This window comes from Theropithecus gelada, chromosome 7a (assembly GCF_003255815.1).
Source record: "Theropithecus gelada isolate Dixy chromosome 7a, Tgel_1.0, whole genome shotgun sequence".
Lineage (NCBI taxonomy): Eukaryota > Metazoa > Chordata > Mammalia > Primates > Cercopithecidae > Theropithecus > Theropithecus gelada.
In genome coordinates, this window is record NC_037674.1 from 48,971,421 (window position 1) to 48,986,346 (window position 14,926).

Consider the following 14,926-nt stretch of genomic DNA (forward strand, 5'->3'; position numbering starts at 1 on the left):
TTCCCTTTAGCTCACTGTAACTGAGGGAAATTCTGACCTCTGGGGTGGCTGGGCGGATGACAGCAGAGGAAAGACCCAGGGCCTAGCGCCCAGGAGGTACTTACTAGGTGTCCTTCCCGCATCAGGGAACAGAGGAGATAGTGACTGAGGGCCCCGCAGCGAATGCCCCACCCGCGCAGGCTTCCTCTCAGCGGGACCTGTCCCCACTGCTTCCCCACAGCCCCAGAGGCCAGGCCTGAGCCATTCAGACTCCAGGGAGGTGATCGCAGCCCAGGGCCGCGCCCTGCCTCTGCCGCCCCCGGGGTCCCCAAGGAAGCACCGCCGCCTGGCCGCACGGGGCAGTTGTCATGGGGACGCCGGGGCCCGCTGAGCCGCCTCCTTAGCAACGGGACTCCCCGGCCAGTTGCCATGGAAACAGCATCCCCTGGCAAGCGGTGATGGGGAACGGCTGCCGGGTTTCCTGCCCTTTTCCGAGGACTTTCCCCTCCTGGGGCGGGAGACACGGCACTCCCTATGCCGGCGGGAGCCGCGGGGACTTGGTTTTCCAGTCGCACGTCGCCGGCCCGGGAGGGGGCCTCTGCCTGACCCCGCGAAGTCCCAAGGCCTGGAGGAACCCTCTAGAGACAGGGGTGGGGAAAGGGGCCACCCGGGGACCAGGCCTAGCCCCTCGAGCAGGCACAGCAGTGGGGAGTCCGTGCCCTGCCTCCTTCCAGAGGCCCCAGATGCTGCTTCTGCCCTCAAGCCCCCACCAACCCACAGAGAAGCCCAGCGCTGTGCCCCCCACCCCTCGGTCACCCCTCTGATGCCCTCCCCCTTGCCCAGTCACCTTCTGTCTCCAGCCATCCTCCCACTTCTGAGAGCTTACCTGATCACACTAAGCTGGCATCCCCCTCTTCAGCATCTAACTGGATGGAGCCCAGGTGCACATTCACCACCCTCCTCCTCCTCAGCCAGCCCTGGCAGTAGGGAGTGGCAAGGGTCTCACACCTCCCCAACTCCTGCGTTTCTCCCCTCCACTAGCAAAGGACACATGCCCACTCACTCTCACCCTCCTCCTTAATGATTCTCACCAGTCCATAATCGCGTGCACACCTGTGTCCATAGCCAGGCCTTGCACATCCCCCGTGCACACCTCTATGCACGGAACACAGCTCCATGCTCTTGCAGGGATAGGTTTGCACATACACAAGGGCCCACATGTGCCCTCTGGGCCATGTCCCCTGCCTTCCACACCCCAGTTCCCAGGACTCCAGGATTCCCCAATGACCTCACCCCCACCCCCATCCCTGGCCCCTAGAAGAAGGCAGCATCTGCTGGAATTTTTTTTATTTAAATAAAATATACAATACGGCGCATTTACCGGTTTCTGTTTTAAAAGTGGAAGATTTGAAAATTCCTTGTAGGTGACTGGGTGTGGGAGGGCCCCCTGCCTGCACCTGGCTGTCCCAGTCTCTGCAGAGTGGCCAGGTTGGGTCAGGGCTGTTATAAAATACATGTGTGTGTAAGTAGAGAAGAGGGTGGTCAGGCCAGGCTCTGATGGCAAGCAGCCTCCTCACGGCCCTGGACCCTCCACCTTCACCCCTGCTGCCTCCAGGACAAGACTGTGGGTTTGGATCAAGTCCTGCTGCCTCTCAGAGCTGCCTTCCTTAAGGGGAAGGGGTGTGTGCAGAACTCAAGTTGAGGCTAAGTCTTTCCAGTTCTCAGAACTCCTGAGCCAGCACAGTACAGACCAGTACCAGGCGGCATCTAGTCTTTACCTAAGATCCCAGGAACCTTCACCCACTTCTCTCCTGGAATACTGCCTCCCACTCCCTGCAGCCCATCTATGGAGAAATCGGGTTTTCCCACATCCCAGGATAGCTCAAGGCAAAACCTGATCTTGCCAACATTCTGGCTTGAAGCATGGAATGTTCTGGATGGATAATGTGGGGCCAGCCCATCTCATTATTTGGGGATTGCAGCTATACCTGCTCTGGCCCTATAGGCAGGGGCAGACCCCTGACTTTGCCTCTGGCAGGATCCCATCTGGGAGGAGGGAGGATGGTGCCTCCAAAGGCATCTGAGCTGCTTTCTCGTTCCTGCAATCTGGAACTTGCTTATGGCTCCTAGTTGCCAGGACCAAGCCCAGTCAAGCCCTTAGCCTATCACCCAAGGCCGTCCCTCTGACCCCTCAGCCTGCGGATTCCCTCCCAAAGCCCTAATCCACCACTCCACATCCACCTCAGGAATCTCCCCGCTATATACTCCATCCCACCCACCATTCCCTCCCTCTCTCCCTGTTGAAGTCTTCCCATATCTCAAGGCCTGGCTCCCACCCACCTCTGGCCACACACCTTCCTTGGGCCCTTAGGGAGGCCCAGCCACCTCCTGAGTCCTGAGATTTTAAGTCTTGGAGCCCTCAGCCAAAGCTCCCTGGGCTCTCACATAGTTTGCTGGAGCAATAGGCTGGGCATATGAGGGGCAGAAGAAATGTGATTTATTGAGCACCTACCATGGTATGTGCCAGGCGCTGGGCTGGGCATTTCACATATAGATTTTTCTCATCTGGTCCTCATAGGTCCTTGTGAGGCGGTACCATAATGATTCCCATTTTACAAATGAGGTGACAGAAAAGTCAGATAACTTGCCCAAGATCATACAGCTAAGAAGTGGCAGGGCTGGGATTCAAACCCAGGCCTGACTGCTGCCAAAATCTGGTGTCTTCCTTCTGCACCACGCTTGGGGACCATCTACCTCAGCCCCCCTCAACAGTTTTCTGATGGAAGGAACACAGACTTGGGCCTCAAGCAGGCGTGAATTTGAACCTCAAATCAGTCCCCACTCTGCCATTCCGAGTTACATGATGGTGGAGAAATTACCCAGAACTGTTTCTTCATCTGCTAAATGGGGAGAATGAAAGTGGCCACCCCATGGTCTTTGTGAAACTGAAGGAGTGAACGTGTGTAAAGTGCGAAACCAGTGCTTGCCACAGAGCAGACTCAATACACAGAAGTTCCCCTCACCTCCCGCTGTACAGATGGGCAAACTGATGGCCCCAGAGGTGGCGGGGTGTGCCTGAGGCCCTAGGAAAGGAGAGTCTTCCACTTCCGTGTGGTGAGAGGTCAGGCTGGGACTGGATCTGAGACGAGAGAGGGGGCCTGCTGCAAAGTCCTGGGGTCCTCTTCCCTGAGGACTGGAGAGAGAACATCCCTAGACCATGCAGTGCACAGCCTGCGGGCCAAGGTGGGTTGCTGGGTGTAAGGTGACCTGGGCATCCTGGCAACATGGGAATAAACTAGACCGCACACGTGTGCGCACGAGTGGCTATCTACATGGCTCTACAGAGCGCTACATAGCTATACATATACACATCTTACATACATATACATATATTCATATACAGATCTTGCTACGTTTACAGTAGAAAAAAATGCTAGGCCCTCAGGGCCCTGGCCCTTTTCTCCCAAGGTCGCAGGCATCTGAGGCCCCCCAGGGCACGCCCCGGGGCAGCCCCTTCCTGGGGGCAGAGTGGAGCTCCAACTTACAGCTAAGGGGCTGATGGCAGCTGTTTCTCTAAATGAACACAATGACACATCTGCTCTAAGAACCCCCAACACTGGCCACCTCGACCCCTGCCCAGCCCCGAGACCCCATCTGCCTTTCTCTGGCTTTTGCATTTGGGACCTGCCTGCTCCCTCCTCCCTCCCCCTCCCTCCCTCTAGTGCTGAGTATTAAAATAGTCTATAAAAGCAAGTGACCAAAAATCTATAGCTCTAAGATACCTGGTTATTTTCTGCTGTCTTTTGATTTTCTGGTGTGTGTGGTTTTTTAAATAATTATTACTGTTATTGGTATATCTCCTAATCACAGTTAAACCTGAAGGAAGAAGGAACGGAGAGAAAAGAAGAAAGAAGAGGGAAGGGCCCAGCTCATAGATTGGACGGCAGTTTGGAGCGCACTGGCTCAGGCCTGGCCCCAGGTTCCCTCTGGGGTCCAGCAGTCAGAGGGGGCCCCCCAGAAGAGGTGGCTCTTGCCCCAAACAAAGACAGAGGGGGTGGCAAAGAACCTGAGGATGTCTTCCGAGGCAGAGTGACGTGCTGGCCGGGGATGGCACCATAGGGCCTCCCAGGGGGACCAAGGCCCCCGCTGCTCCCACTGCCCCCGCTGCCACCCCCAGCCCTGGGGAAGAGCGGGAAGGCAGCCATGGACTCCCCTGAGGAGTGCGGGGAGGCTCTGCGGAGAGTCTGTGCCCCGTCCTGAGGCAGGGCTGGCTGAGATGCAGAGATGAGCTTGAGGTCCTGGGTGAGGCGGCCAGGGGTGAGGGGGGGCGTGCCCCGGCGCTGGGGGACCTGGGGTGGTGGGGGGCTGGATGCAGGTGGCAGAAGCAAGGATCCGTGGGAGCCAGAGGCCCGGGGTGGGGCACTTGGGAAGGTTCTTGGGGGGCCTGGGCTGTGGCCAGGGGGGCTGAGACCTCCTCGGGGAGTAAAGCCTACAGGGGAAGCCCCCCCAGAGGCCCCTGCCACAAGGGATGGCGGCTCAGGCTGCCGTGGGGGTGTCTCTGGCGTGCTCGGTGGGCCAGCAGCCAGACCTAGGGACAACTCCCCGGGAGGCTGGCCCAGCTGCCCAGGGCTAGATGATGGGGATCTGGATGAGGGTGGGGGTGGCAAGAAGTGCTCTGGGAGTCCCAGGCTTCCCCGGGCCCCGGGTGGTGCCGGAGGTGGCTGGGCAGCCTGCGGGGAGCGGGCGCCTGGCTGCAGCGGGGTGAGCAGGGGAGAGTCGGAGGAGGACAGGGAGCCGCCCAGTGCCTTGTGGAAGTGGCCAAACCCGGCTGTGGTGGTGGCGGCTGTGCCAGCTGATGGTATGGGAGCCGAGGGGGAGCCGCAGGCCCCGGGGGGTGGGGAGGAGCTGGATGAGGGCAGGAGTGGGCTCAGTCCGGCGGGGGCAGAGAATCCAGCCAGCTGTTGGATGTGGAAGGAGGATGAAGACGGCGTGTCTACCTGGGATGGGCTGCTGGCGGGCGAGGCGGAGCCCAGCGCAGAAGGGATCAGGGACTGCAGCCGTTTCAGGTGCCTTGGCGTCTGCCCGGCGCCGAGGTTGCCCAGCCCAGATCCTGGGGGAGGGCGGAAGATGGCAGCAGGCAGGCGAGGGTGGTGGGTGAGGGCTATGGCCACAGAAGTGGTGGCCGCAGCAGCCTGCAGTGGTGCCTGGATCAGCGGGGTCCAGATGACAGGCGTGGGGGTCGGGGTGGCAGAGGCGGCGGCCTGGACGCGGTGTGCGCAGTGCGCCATCTCCCGGTCATGCTGCACAATCTGCTGGATGATCTCGTTCTCCTGGTAGTTGAAGACGCCCGAGTTGAGGTCGTGCTGGACTTTGTGGAGGAGGATGGAGTTCTTCTTGCCTGGGCCACGGAACAAGAGCAAGCACTCAGGGCAGAGCGGGGAAGGAGATCAGGTGCAGACCCAGCTTAGGCATAGAGAAGCCCTGCCCTCCTGCCCCTCGCCCCCCGCCTGCCCCGCCTGTGGCCCATCCCCCTCACCGATGCGGTCCAGGCGGTCCAGCGCCACAGTCTCAAAGGCCCTTCGCATCATGGGGTACTCCTCCAGCACCTCATTGAAGTTGTCCACGCTCAGCGAGTAGAGGCGGCAGTAGGTGTCGGCCCTCACGCTAGCTGTGCGCCGGCCCCGTGTCAGCAGGCAGATCTCTGCCAGAACATCAGGACTCAGGGTGAGGCATGCACAGCCTGCCCAAGCCACGGGGACTGCCCACCCTGACCTTGGCCCTGACTACCTGGCACAGAAACCTTGGTAGGCTCACAAGGCCCTGTCCCCAGACTGTGGCCACACTGGATGCCTCTTCCCCACCAAATGGGGGCTGGACAGTCTTTCCCATCTTTGCGACATACCCTCTGCTCTGGACTGAATGTCCTCCCACCAAATTTATATGTTGAACCCCTAATTCCAGCATGATGGTATTTGGAGGTGGGGCCTAGGGAGCTAATTAGATCATGAGGCTGGAGCCCTCGTGGATGGAATTAGTGCCCTTTTAGGAGGCGGCCAGGGAGCTAGCTCATCCTCCTTCTGCCACGTGAGGACACGGCGTGAAGTCAGCAGTGCAGCCCAGAAGAGAGCCCTCACTAGCCCCAACCATGCTGGCCCCCTCAGCTCAGATGGTCAGCCTCCAGAACCATGAGACATACATTCCTGTGGTTTACAAGCCACCCAGTCTGTGGCACTTTTGTTACAAGAGGCCCAGACTGACTAAGACACCCCTAACCCGGGCTCACAAACACTTCCCTCCAGGCTGTGGCTACGAAGGGTGCTCACTGCCTGTGTCCCCTTAGTGTCTCCCCAGCCCATCCCCTGGGAGCAGCTGTCCTGTCCCCCAGGGCCCGGGGCTGCCTCACCTCCAAAGTAGGAGCCATCAGCCAGCTTGGTCTCCTTGTTGCCCTTGGTGAGCACGCTGACCACGCCGTGCTGGATGAAGTACATCTTCTTGCCGATGGTGCCTTCCCGGATGATGTAGTCCCCGGGCTGGAAGACCTCGAAACGCAGCTTGGTCAGCATGGACGTCACGAAGTTGGGGTCCGCGTTGGCAAACAGTGGCATGGAGGCCACCAGCTTCCGGCAGTTAAAGTTGATGATCTCCTGCCGGACAGGGTGGATTGGGACACAGGAAGGAGGAGGTGAGGGGAGCTGGCTGCCAGGAAGGCCTGGCTCCCCTCCCCGCCGGGCCGCTGCACAGCTCACCTCCCGCAGGGGCTCGCTCAGCTCGCCCAGGATGCTCTCCTCATCGAACATCTTGCCCTGGTAGCGGTGCTCGTAGTAGTCGTGGATGCGCTGCCGGGTGTCGGGCGGGAGCTTGTGGAAGGACATGTACTGCTCCACCTGCTTATACTGAGGCCGGGAGAAGGGGGCGTCATCTCCGTGCAGCCAGCCCCACCGCCTCAGCAGGCACCACATCCGGGCACCCACTCTGGGGGAATTCTTGGCTAAACTTGGTTCCTTGAGATCTGAGCTCTACAGTGTTGAAATGACCTCACTGTGCTCCCAACAACTGCCCGGGCTCCTAGCTGCTTGGCATGGAGGAGGAGGCCCCACCAGCATCTGGTCCTGTGTTTAATACTAAGGAGGTGGGTGGGGGCAGCAGGGAATGTCCAAAGCCCAGTGACAGGACACCAACTGTATCGCCAGGGAGGTCCATCACGTTTCCTTGGAATGTTTACACTGGGGACAGGGAAGCCTCACCGACTGTGGGGAAAGAAGCTGTTTCCTCCCAGCAGTGACAACTGGCACAGTCAGGAGGCGAGGCTGCAATGGCTCAGAACGCTCAGAGGCAGAAGCAAGGATGCCTGGCTGCTCTATACTATGAATCCAAACGCGGCCTCAGCTGAGACCCCGGGTCATTTCATTGAGAGCAACTCCAGGCAAGGGAAAAGCAGGGTAGACTAATTTGAGGCAACCTGCAAATAGAGGCTCGGGTACAAAAGATTTGTGAGCCTCAGACCCTGGGGCTCAAATAAGAAATGATCCTGCCCACCCTTGCTGAGAGCAGTGGACGTTGCTCCCACCATCGTAGATTGTGGGTGGACAGTGGGACTCTCAAGAGCAGAACGAGGGATGGGAGGTATTGATTAGGCAACAACACAGACTCCTCCCGGATGGGAAGCAGAGGAAGCCCCTATAACCCCAGCAGCAATCAGAAATGGGGCAGCCTGTTTGCATCTATGCGTGCTCCCAAGAGGTGGGGACACAGAACTGCTGCACAGAAATACCCACAGGCAAATGAGGGCTGAGAAATGACATTTCCTAAACTTTGTCCAGCCACCCTGGCCTCTGATTGCTCCAAGTGATGCAAAGTCCCAGGGGACAGTGACTTCCCGGCTGGTTATAGGGGCGGAGGCAGCTGGAAGACTTGGAGCTGTGTTTTAGAGAATCCCTACCCTGATCCCCAGAGAACAGGTAGGGGTGGGGAGGGAGGGTCTAGACATGGGGCAGGAGTTAAAAGGCTGAAGTGGTCCAGGTGAGAGACAGACATGGGGATGGAGGGGAGGGAAGACATCTAAGAGAAATTTATCAGGCAGACTTAGATATGAGCCAAAGGAAAACCATTTTAATAAAAGTCTCAAATCAAAAGCCACAGACACCTTGACTCTGGCCCTAAAATAAACTCTAATGCATTTTCTTTTATTTTTATTTATTTATTTATTTATTTATTTATTTATTTATTTATTGTTTTTTTGTTGTTAAGACAGGGTCTTGCTGTGTCACCTAGACTGGAGTGCAGTGATGTGAACACAGCTCACTGCAGCCTCAACCTCCTGGGCTCAAGTGATTCTCTCACCTCAGCCTCCTAAGTAGCTGGCACTATAGGCACGCGCCACCAAGCCTGGCTAATTTTTGTATTTTTAGTATAGACAGGGTTTTGCCATGTTGCCCAGGCTGGTCTTGAACTCCTGGGCTCAAGAAATCAGCTTGCCTCAGCCTCTCAAAATGCTGGGATTACAGGCATGAGCCATCATGCCCAGCCTCCCAGATGCTTTATCTTTTTCTTTTCTTTTTTTTTTTTTTTTTGCGACGGAGTCTCCCTCTGTCACCCAGGCTGGAGTGCAGTGGCGCAATCTTGGCTCACTGCAACCTCTGCCTCCTGGGTTCAAGTGATTCTCCTGCCTCAGCCTCCCTAAATAGCTGGGACTACAGGTGTGTACTGCCACGCCTAGCTATTTTTTTTTTTTTACTTTTAGTAGAGATGAAGTTTCACCATGTTGGCCAGGCTGGTCATGGACTCTTGACCTCAGGTGATCTGCCTGCCTTGGCCTCCCAAAGTGCTGTGATTATAGGTGTGAGCCACCACACCTGGCCCCAAATGCTTTTTCTATACTAATCCCTGATCCTGACCCCAGACTAAACCCTAGCCTTGGTCACACACTGAGCCCTGACCCCACTCACATGCTGAGCCCCACCCCAGTCACAGGCTGGGCCCTGGTGCTGGCTCCAGAACGATCCCTCACCTGGGCCTGGGCTAAGCCCTGATCTTTTTAGCTCGATGCCTTTTTTACCTCCCTTCCCGTCTGCTCCCTTCTAACCCAGGGCCCTGCGTTCTAGCCAGGCTAATTTCTCTGCCACCACACCTATGCTCGTGCTCATTCTGATGCCTGGCCTAGAATTCTCTTCCACCTTCTCCTTCCTCTGCCTCCTCAGGGTGAGCTCTCCTTCCCTCCCGGCTCTGCAGGCTCTCCTGAGCTCTCTTCTTGGCATCATGGGACCTGGACCTCCACACCGCCTGTCAGTCATCCCACCAAAGGACAGTGCCTGGGGCAGGCAGGTAGGCAATGAATCCACAAATGCTGACCCTACTATATGCCAGGCATGGGGCATAAAATGGAGAACGACATACTGGGTCCTCCCCTCATGGAGCTGTGGCCTGGAGAGGGAAGGTGGACGTTAAACAGATGGCTGCCTATAGTTAATAACATCATCACCGGAGTGCCGAGTGTGGTGAAGGAGGAGAGGGTGCCATGGGGTCACATGACGGGTGAGGAGCTGGCCGGGTCACAGAAGGCTTCTCCAAGAGGTGAGGTTGGATGCGGAGAGGGTGTCAGGTGGAGAGCGGGGAGGATAGTTGAGGGTGAAAGCCTGTGTCTGGGCCCCACGGCAGGAGCGGGCATGGGGAGAGACATCTGGCCAGGCTGAAATAAAGGGTGCAGGGCCCAGGGCAGGAGCTGAGCACGAGGGCAGAGACCTGGTTTTGCCCCTCAAATGCCGGGCTGGGAAAACATGCTTAGGAGTGAATATATGTCTTCAGAGCAACGTGAAGTCCCTGAAGAGTTTTAAGGAGAGGATCGGGCTGATGCGTTTTAGATGCCGCTCCAACCGCTGTGTGAGGCGTGCAGCGGAAGCAGCCAGGGCAGAACTTCCCTAGCTGATAAACACAGGGGAGCTTACTTGCAACCCCCACGGGCTGATGCCCAGTACCACCCCCGCCCTGCAGATGAGGAAACGAGGCCCCACACCGCGGAGGCGCAGGCCCACACTCCAACAGAGCTCGGCAGCAGAGAAGCTGGGGCAGGACCCAGGGGGCCTGACTCCAAGCCACAGGACTCATTCTCCATGGTGAGGGGGCTGCTGTTGAGACCCCAGGGAGAGATGAAGCTGGTGATGGGGGAGGGTGGCTGGATGCAGAGAAGGAGCTGTGGCTTTGAGGTAGGCACTGATGACAGAGAGAGGTCAGGGATGGCTCCTAGTCTCTGGCCTGGGGTCTGGGAAGAGCAGAGGGTGGAGTAGAGAGGACAGGGCGGACTTCTCATTACAGACAAGAGGGGCGTGACGTGTCCAGAGAGGAATGAAATAAACCACCTGGAGCTGAGAGATGAGCTGGGGCTGCTGATGCTGTACAGGCCCCACTGCGCGAGGATGGGCGCAGAGCCTGCAGGCCTGGGTGGTGAAACCGCAGCACCGGGGCCCCAGACACAGGGAGGGTCAGGGGCGAGGCCTGAGCCGCTGGGGACTCCAGTGGCAGTGACTGGGAAGAGAAGCCAGCAAAGAGGGACGGGGGAGTGGCCAGAGGGGCAGGAGGAACACCGCGAGAGTGTGGTCCTGCAGAACGACTGAGTGGCCAGGAAGGGCGTGGTGACTGTCAAATGCCTACCGGAGCAGCACGGAGGGCACAAGGCCTCAGCCAGGAGCCACAGGCCCCAGTGACACCGGAGATGGGGAAGGTGGGCACAGATAAAAAGACATGTGGAGGTGCCAGGCCAGGGAGCTGAAACTCTTCACATCTCAGAGGTGTCCCCCTCCTCCTGCTCTTCCCTCACACTGGGAGTCCCGATCCCAGGGGGTGGGAACAGGGCGGTTCCTGCTGGGGCCCCACTGGCTGGTGGCCTGTGCTCCCTCTTGGGAGGGACCAACGTGCAGGTCCTCCCTGGGTGGACCTACCTTTTCCTGGTACTGGCGCCGGGAGGAGTCCAGGGACTGGATGAGGGCAGTGGCGTGGCCAATGAACATGGCGTAGCAGGTGGCGCCCACGATCATGCTGAGCATGGTGAGCCAGACGTCGGACATGCCCACGGGCGCCTGCCGTCCGTAGCCGATGCACAGCATGTGGCTCATGGCCTTGAAGAGCGCGTAGGAGTACTGCTTCCCCCAGGAGTTGTTCTGTGGACAGACGGATGGGTGGGGGCAATGGATGAGAGGGAAGGCCCTTCTCACTAGCAAGAAAAGTCCCTGCCACCTCCTCACCTCAACCTAACTTTCTCAGTGGCTGGGCCCAGGGCTCCCCAACCTTGCTGTTGGCCGAAAGCCTTGGGTGAGGGGCAGGAGGCCCACAGAGGCAGCCTGTGCTGCCAGCGAGTCCCCCTCTTGCGCCTTCCTCTTGCAATGGAGGCAGGGATCAGACCTGGAAGCACCAGTAAAGGTACGGGAGCCAGCATGGCCCAGCCCCCATGGGGCAGCTTGGAGCCTCCTGGCTGGGTGGCAAAGGCCCCGGGCTGAGCCACCCTGCTGTCCTTCCCTTGCTAAAACAGCTCCACCCCCTACCCCCTAAACAGCTGCCAAGTGAAGCCCGTTTCCCCACTGACCTCAATTATAAAACCAGATATGCTTCCCCTGGGGGTACAAGCTCTGGCAGACTGAGCCGAAAAACACTGCCCTCATTTTGGGTGAGCAAAAGTTAAAGCTGTGAGCTAACTGGCCTCCTGCATGAACCCTGCCCGCCTCTGCCAGGGCTGCGGCCACCAGTTCTCCTCCCACTACCCCCAAGGCAGATTCTCCGGAACACACAAGGCGTGGGGACAGGAGGAGGGAAGCTCTTGGCTATTTTTGTCTACAAAGCCAGTCGGTGTCTCAAGGAAGGCTCAGCGTGGGAACATTGGGATCGGAAGGGCCATCTCTTGAATTTAGTGCATGTGTGGGCCTGCCACCCTCACAGAGAGAGGACACTGCCCCAGATGAGGGCCAGCTGAACCACATGAATGCCAGCATCGGCCACCTCCCTGGTGTCTTTCTGCTCACAGGGCAGAGGCATGAGCCACAGTGTAGAAACCTACCCAGGCCCGCAGAGCACCTGCCGGAGGCGCAACCCCCATGAGAAGGCGTGGGAGCCGTGAGCCTCGAGCCATATTCAAGATCAGCCAGACCGCCCCGAACAGAGCTGAGCTGGCTCCTTGGGTCTGGTGGCTCAGTCTAGACTGGAGTGGGGACCAGCAGGGCTGATCCCCAGGAGTGGAAGGGGCCTGGGTTCCCAGCCTTGGGGAACACGGGCAGGCCCCCAGTGGCCTCCAGTCAGGGTTTCCGGCCTTTACTGCTGAGCCTCTGGGAACAGGGAATTCAATCCATATGGCCGATTCATTTACACTTAGCTCATCAAAAGGCTGTTTTGTAAAGGCCTGTTTGATGCTGAAAGATGCCTCAGGGTCTCTTTCACCTCTTTCAAAGCCGATTTTTCCTCCCCTGGGGCCCTGGGAATTTGCCTTCAGACCAAACCAAACTGACTGGGAGGGAGCCTGGGAGAGGAAGGGGTTTACCAGAGACCAGAAGGGCTCATAGATCCAGGGTGTCTTCTGTCCTGCCTGGAGCCCACCTTATCCACAAGGGGACTGAAGACTCTGCCCTATGGCTTCCAAGGCCCCAAGTTCAACTTCTCCCACCCACACTGACCCACTCGAAAGGTTGGAGGGATAGGGTGGTGTCAGCCTCCATCCTGACTGTCCTCCCCATCGGGACCCCACCTCGGACCAGGATATGTTGGGGGTGGGGGCAGCCCAGCTCTGCTGTTGGAGTAGAAAGTGACCACGCATGATCTGGGAGTGTGCATGAGCTACAAATAGTACCCTCAAAGGCGTCTGTTTTCTTGGGCTCGGCTTTTTGTTTTTTTTTTTTTATTAATTTATTCATTTTGAGACAAGATCTTGCTCTGTTACCCAGGCTGAAGTGCAAGTGAGCTCAAGGGATCCTCCTGTATAGCCGGGACACATGTGCTTGCCACCACACCCGGCTAATCTTTTAAAAATAAATTTTATTTATTTTTTGTAGTCAGGGGTCTCCCTATGTTGCTCGGGCTGGTTTACAATTCCTGGGCTGAAGTGACCCTCCTGCCTCGGCTTCCTAAAGCACTGGGATTACTGGTATGAGCCACTGCACCCAGCCTCAGGCTCAGCTTTTAAGGACTTGGCTTCTAAGGGGCACAGACAGGAGGCCAGGAGCTGCCAGCCCAGCATTGCCACACCTGATACAACCCGAGGCCGCCCAGGTCTTAGTGTCCCTGGTAAAACTAAGATGAAATACTGAGGCTTGCAGTTGCAATGGAGGCTGTGAGAAGGTGGAGGTACCAGCTCCCAACCCAGAGCTGTGAATGGATTCCTGGACTGGAAGCAAGCCATTGGGCCTGTACTGGGTAGAGCTACATGCCCCTCAGCTCTGGGCAGTACTCAGGGTCCTACACGCTGGAAGTCCACATCTCGCCTCCCTACCTCTGGAGAGCCCGCCTATGGCTTAGAGAGAAAACCGGGCTGGGTGCACTCACCACCATGTTGTTGATGGACACCCAGCAGTCATCAGGAAAGTCCTGCAGCATGGGTACCAGGAACTGCAGGCAGCCATCCCAGTGGCAGAGCAGGAGCATCATGCCGATGAGGTTCACGATGCGCACCACGGCACTGGCCAGGTCGTAGGTCATGTGGAAGATCTGCCAGCAGAGGAGGAGAAATTGCCTGGGATAGGTGAGCAGCCAGGAGGACCAGCGGCCCGGCCCCTTTCTCTGCCCTGGAGCAGGTGGTGGGCACTGCTCTGCATGGACTCTGCAGGGCGCCCGCTCGGTCCAAGTCCAGGCTGGGGGTGGGGTGGGAAGGCATCGGTCCAGGCCTCGGAAGAGGAAGACTGCAGGCTGCAGGGTCCCAGAGGGACATCTCCTGGCATCTGTACAGATGGGGGCTCCTCCTGAAAGGTCTAGACATCGGGACATGTGGAAGGACACCTGGAGCCCCCTGCGGCCTGGAAGTGGGCAGAGAAGCCGCTTTCTCAGCTTGCCTGGGGTGTGAGGACACCAGGGAGAAAAGCTTGCCAGCCTGAGGCTCCTCAGGGAACGAAGGTCTATAGACATGGCAGGCGTGTGTTTCCCTAAACCTATCACTAAATTCTCAAGACCCACACAGGGCAGCCACGGAAGTGCAGAGGAAGCGGCACAGGCTCACAGGCCCCAAGTTCAGGCAGACCTTGATCCCAAGCCCAGGTCCTACCCAGTTCCTACTGTGTAACCTTGAACCTCTCTGATCATGTTTTCTCATCTGGAAAATGGTGATAAAAATTCTTATCTGAGTGGGTTGTCAAAAGGACTAAATTATACATATAAAGTGCTTAGTAATGGGTAGAGGAGTGTTCAATAAATTACAAACCATTATTAATTGATAAGTTGTTATTAATAATTAATCTTCCTGATTGGCTAATATGTATTTGGGGTAATGCTCTCCTTTACAGCACCCTTGACCCCAGCCCACTGCCACCAGCCCCTCTCCACTCCTGCAGCTCCGAGTGGGCGGCTGCAGTGTAGCTGGACAGGGCCAAGGTGGGCATATCCTGCCCCCCCCCCCCAAAGCTACCATGCTGGGGTCCCCTTGGTGACAGGGCAGTGGGGGATGGAGAAGTGGAGGCAAGTCTAGAGGAAAGTCTCTGGAAGCTCTGGCCTTGCTTCTGTGGCCTGGGAGACTTTGGAGTGGGTCTAGCCACCCAGCCCCCATTCTCATCCCTCCGTACTGTTCCCAGGCAAAGACATCCCTCTTGGAGGGGGGCTTGGGTCAAATGTCACAGAGATCTAGTTTAAGCCCATTTCAGATGCAGAAACTAGGCCCAAAGAGACAGAGCCTAGATATGTCAGCCCCTGTCTACTGGTCTTCCAGCTACGGCCCTGTAGCTAGTAGCAGGATGTTCTGATGCTAGTGACCAAAGATGAATACTTTTTG

The 14,926-nt window shown here is 57.6% G+C and overlaps 1 protein-coding gene across 1 annotated transcript in view; it reads right to left on the bottom strand.

Moving 5' to 3' along the window:
• Positions 1 to 1,311: 1,311 nt before the first annotated feature.
• The window catches only part of HCN4 (hyperpolarization activated cyclic nucleotide gated potassium channel 4), a 49,557-nt gene continuing 35,942 nt past the window's right edge, over positions 1,312 to 14,926 (bottom strand). The window contains exons 3-8 of the mRNA XM_025390417.1: positions 13,495 to 13,656; positions 10,911 to 11,129; positions 6,726 to 6,872; positions 6,383 to 6,623; positions 5,516 to 5,680; positions 1,312 to 5,377 (exon numbers count right to left, since the gene is read on the bottom strand). Of these exons, the coding sequence (XP_025246202.1) occupies positions 3,909 to 5,377; positions 5,516 to 5,680; positions 6,383 to 6,623; positions 6,726 to 6,872; positions 10,911 to 11,129; positions 13,495 to 13,656 (2,403 nt within the window). The 3' untranslated portion in view covers positions 1,312 to 3,908. The remainder of the gene's footprint in view (positions 5,378 to 5,515; positions 5,681 to 6,382; positions 6,624 to 6,725; positions 6,873 to 10,910; positions 11,130 to 13,494; positions 13,657 to 14,926) is intronic.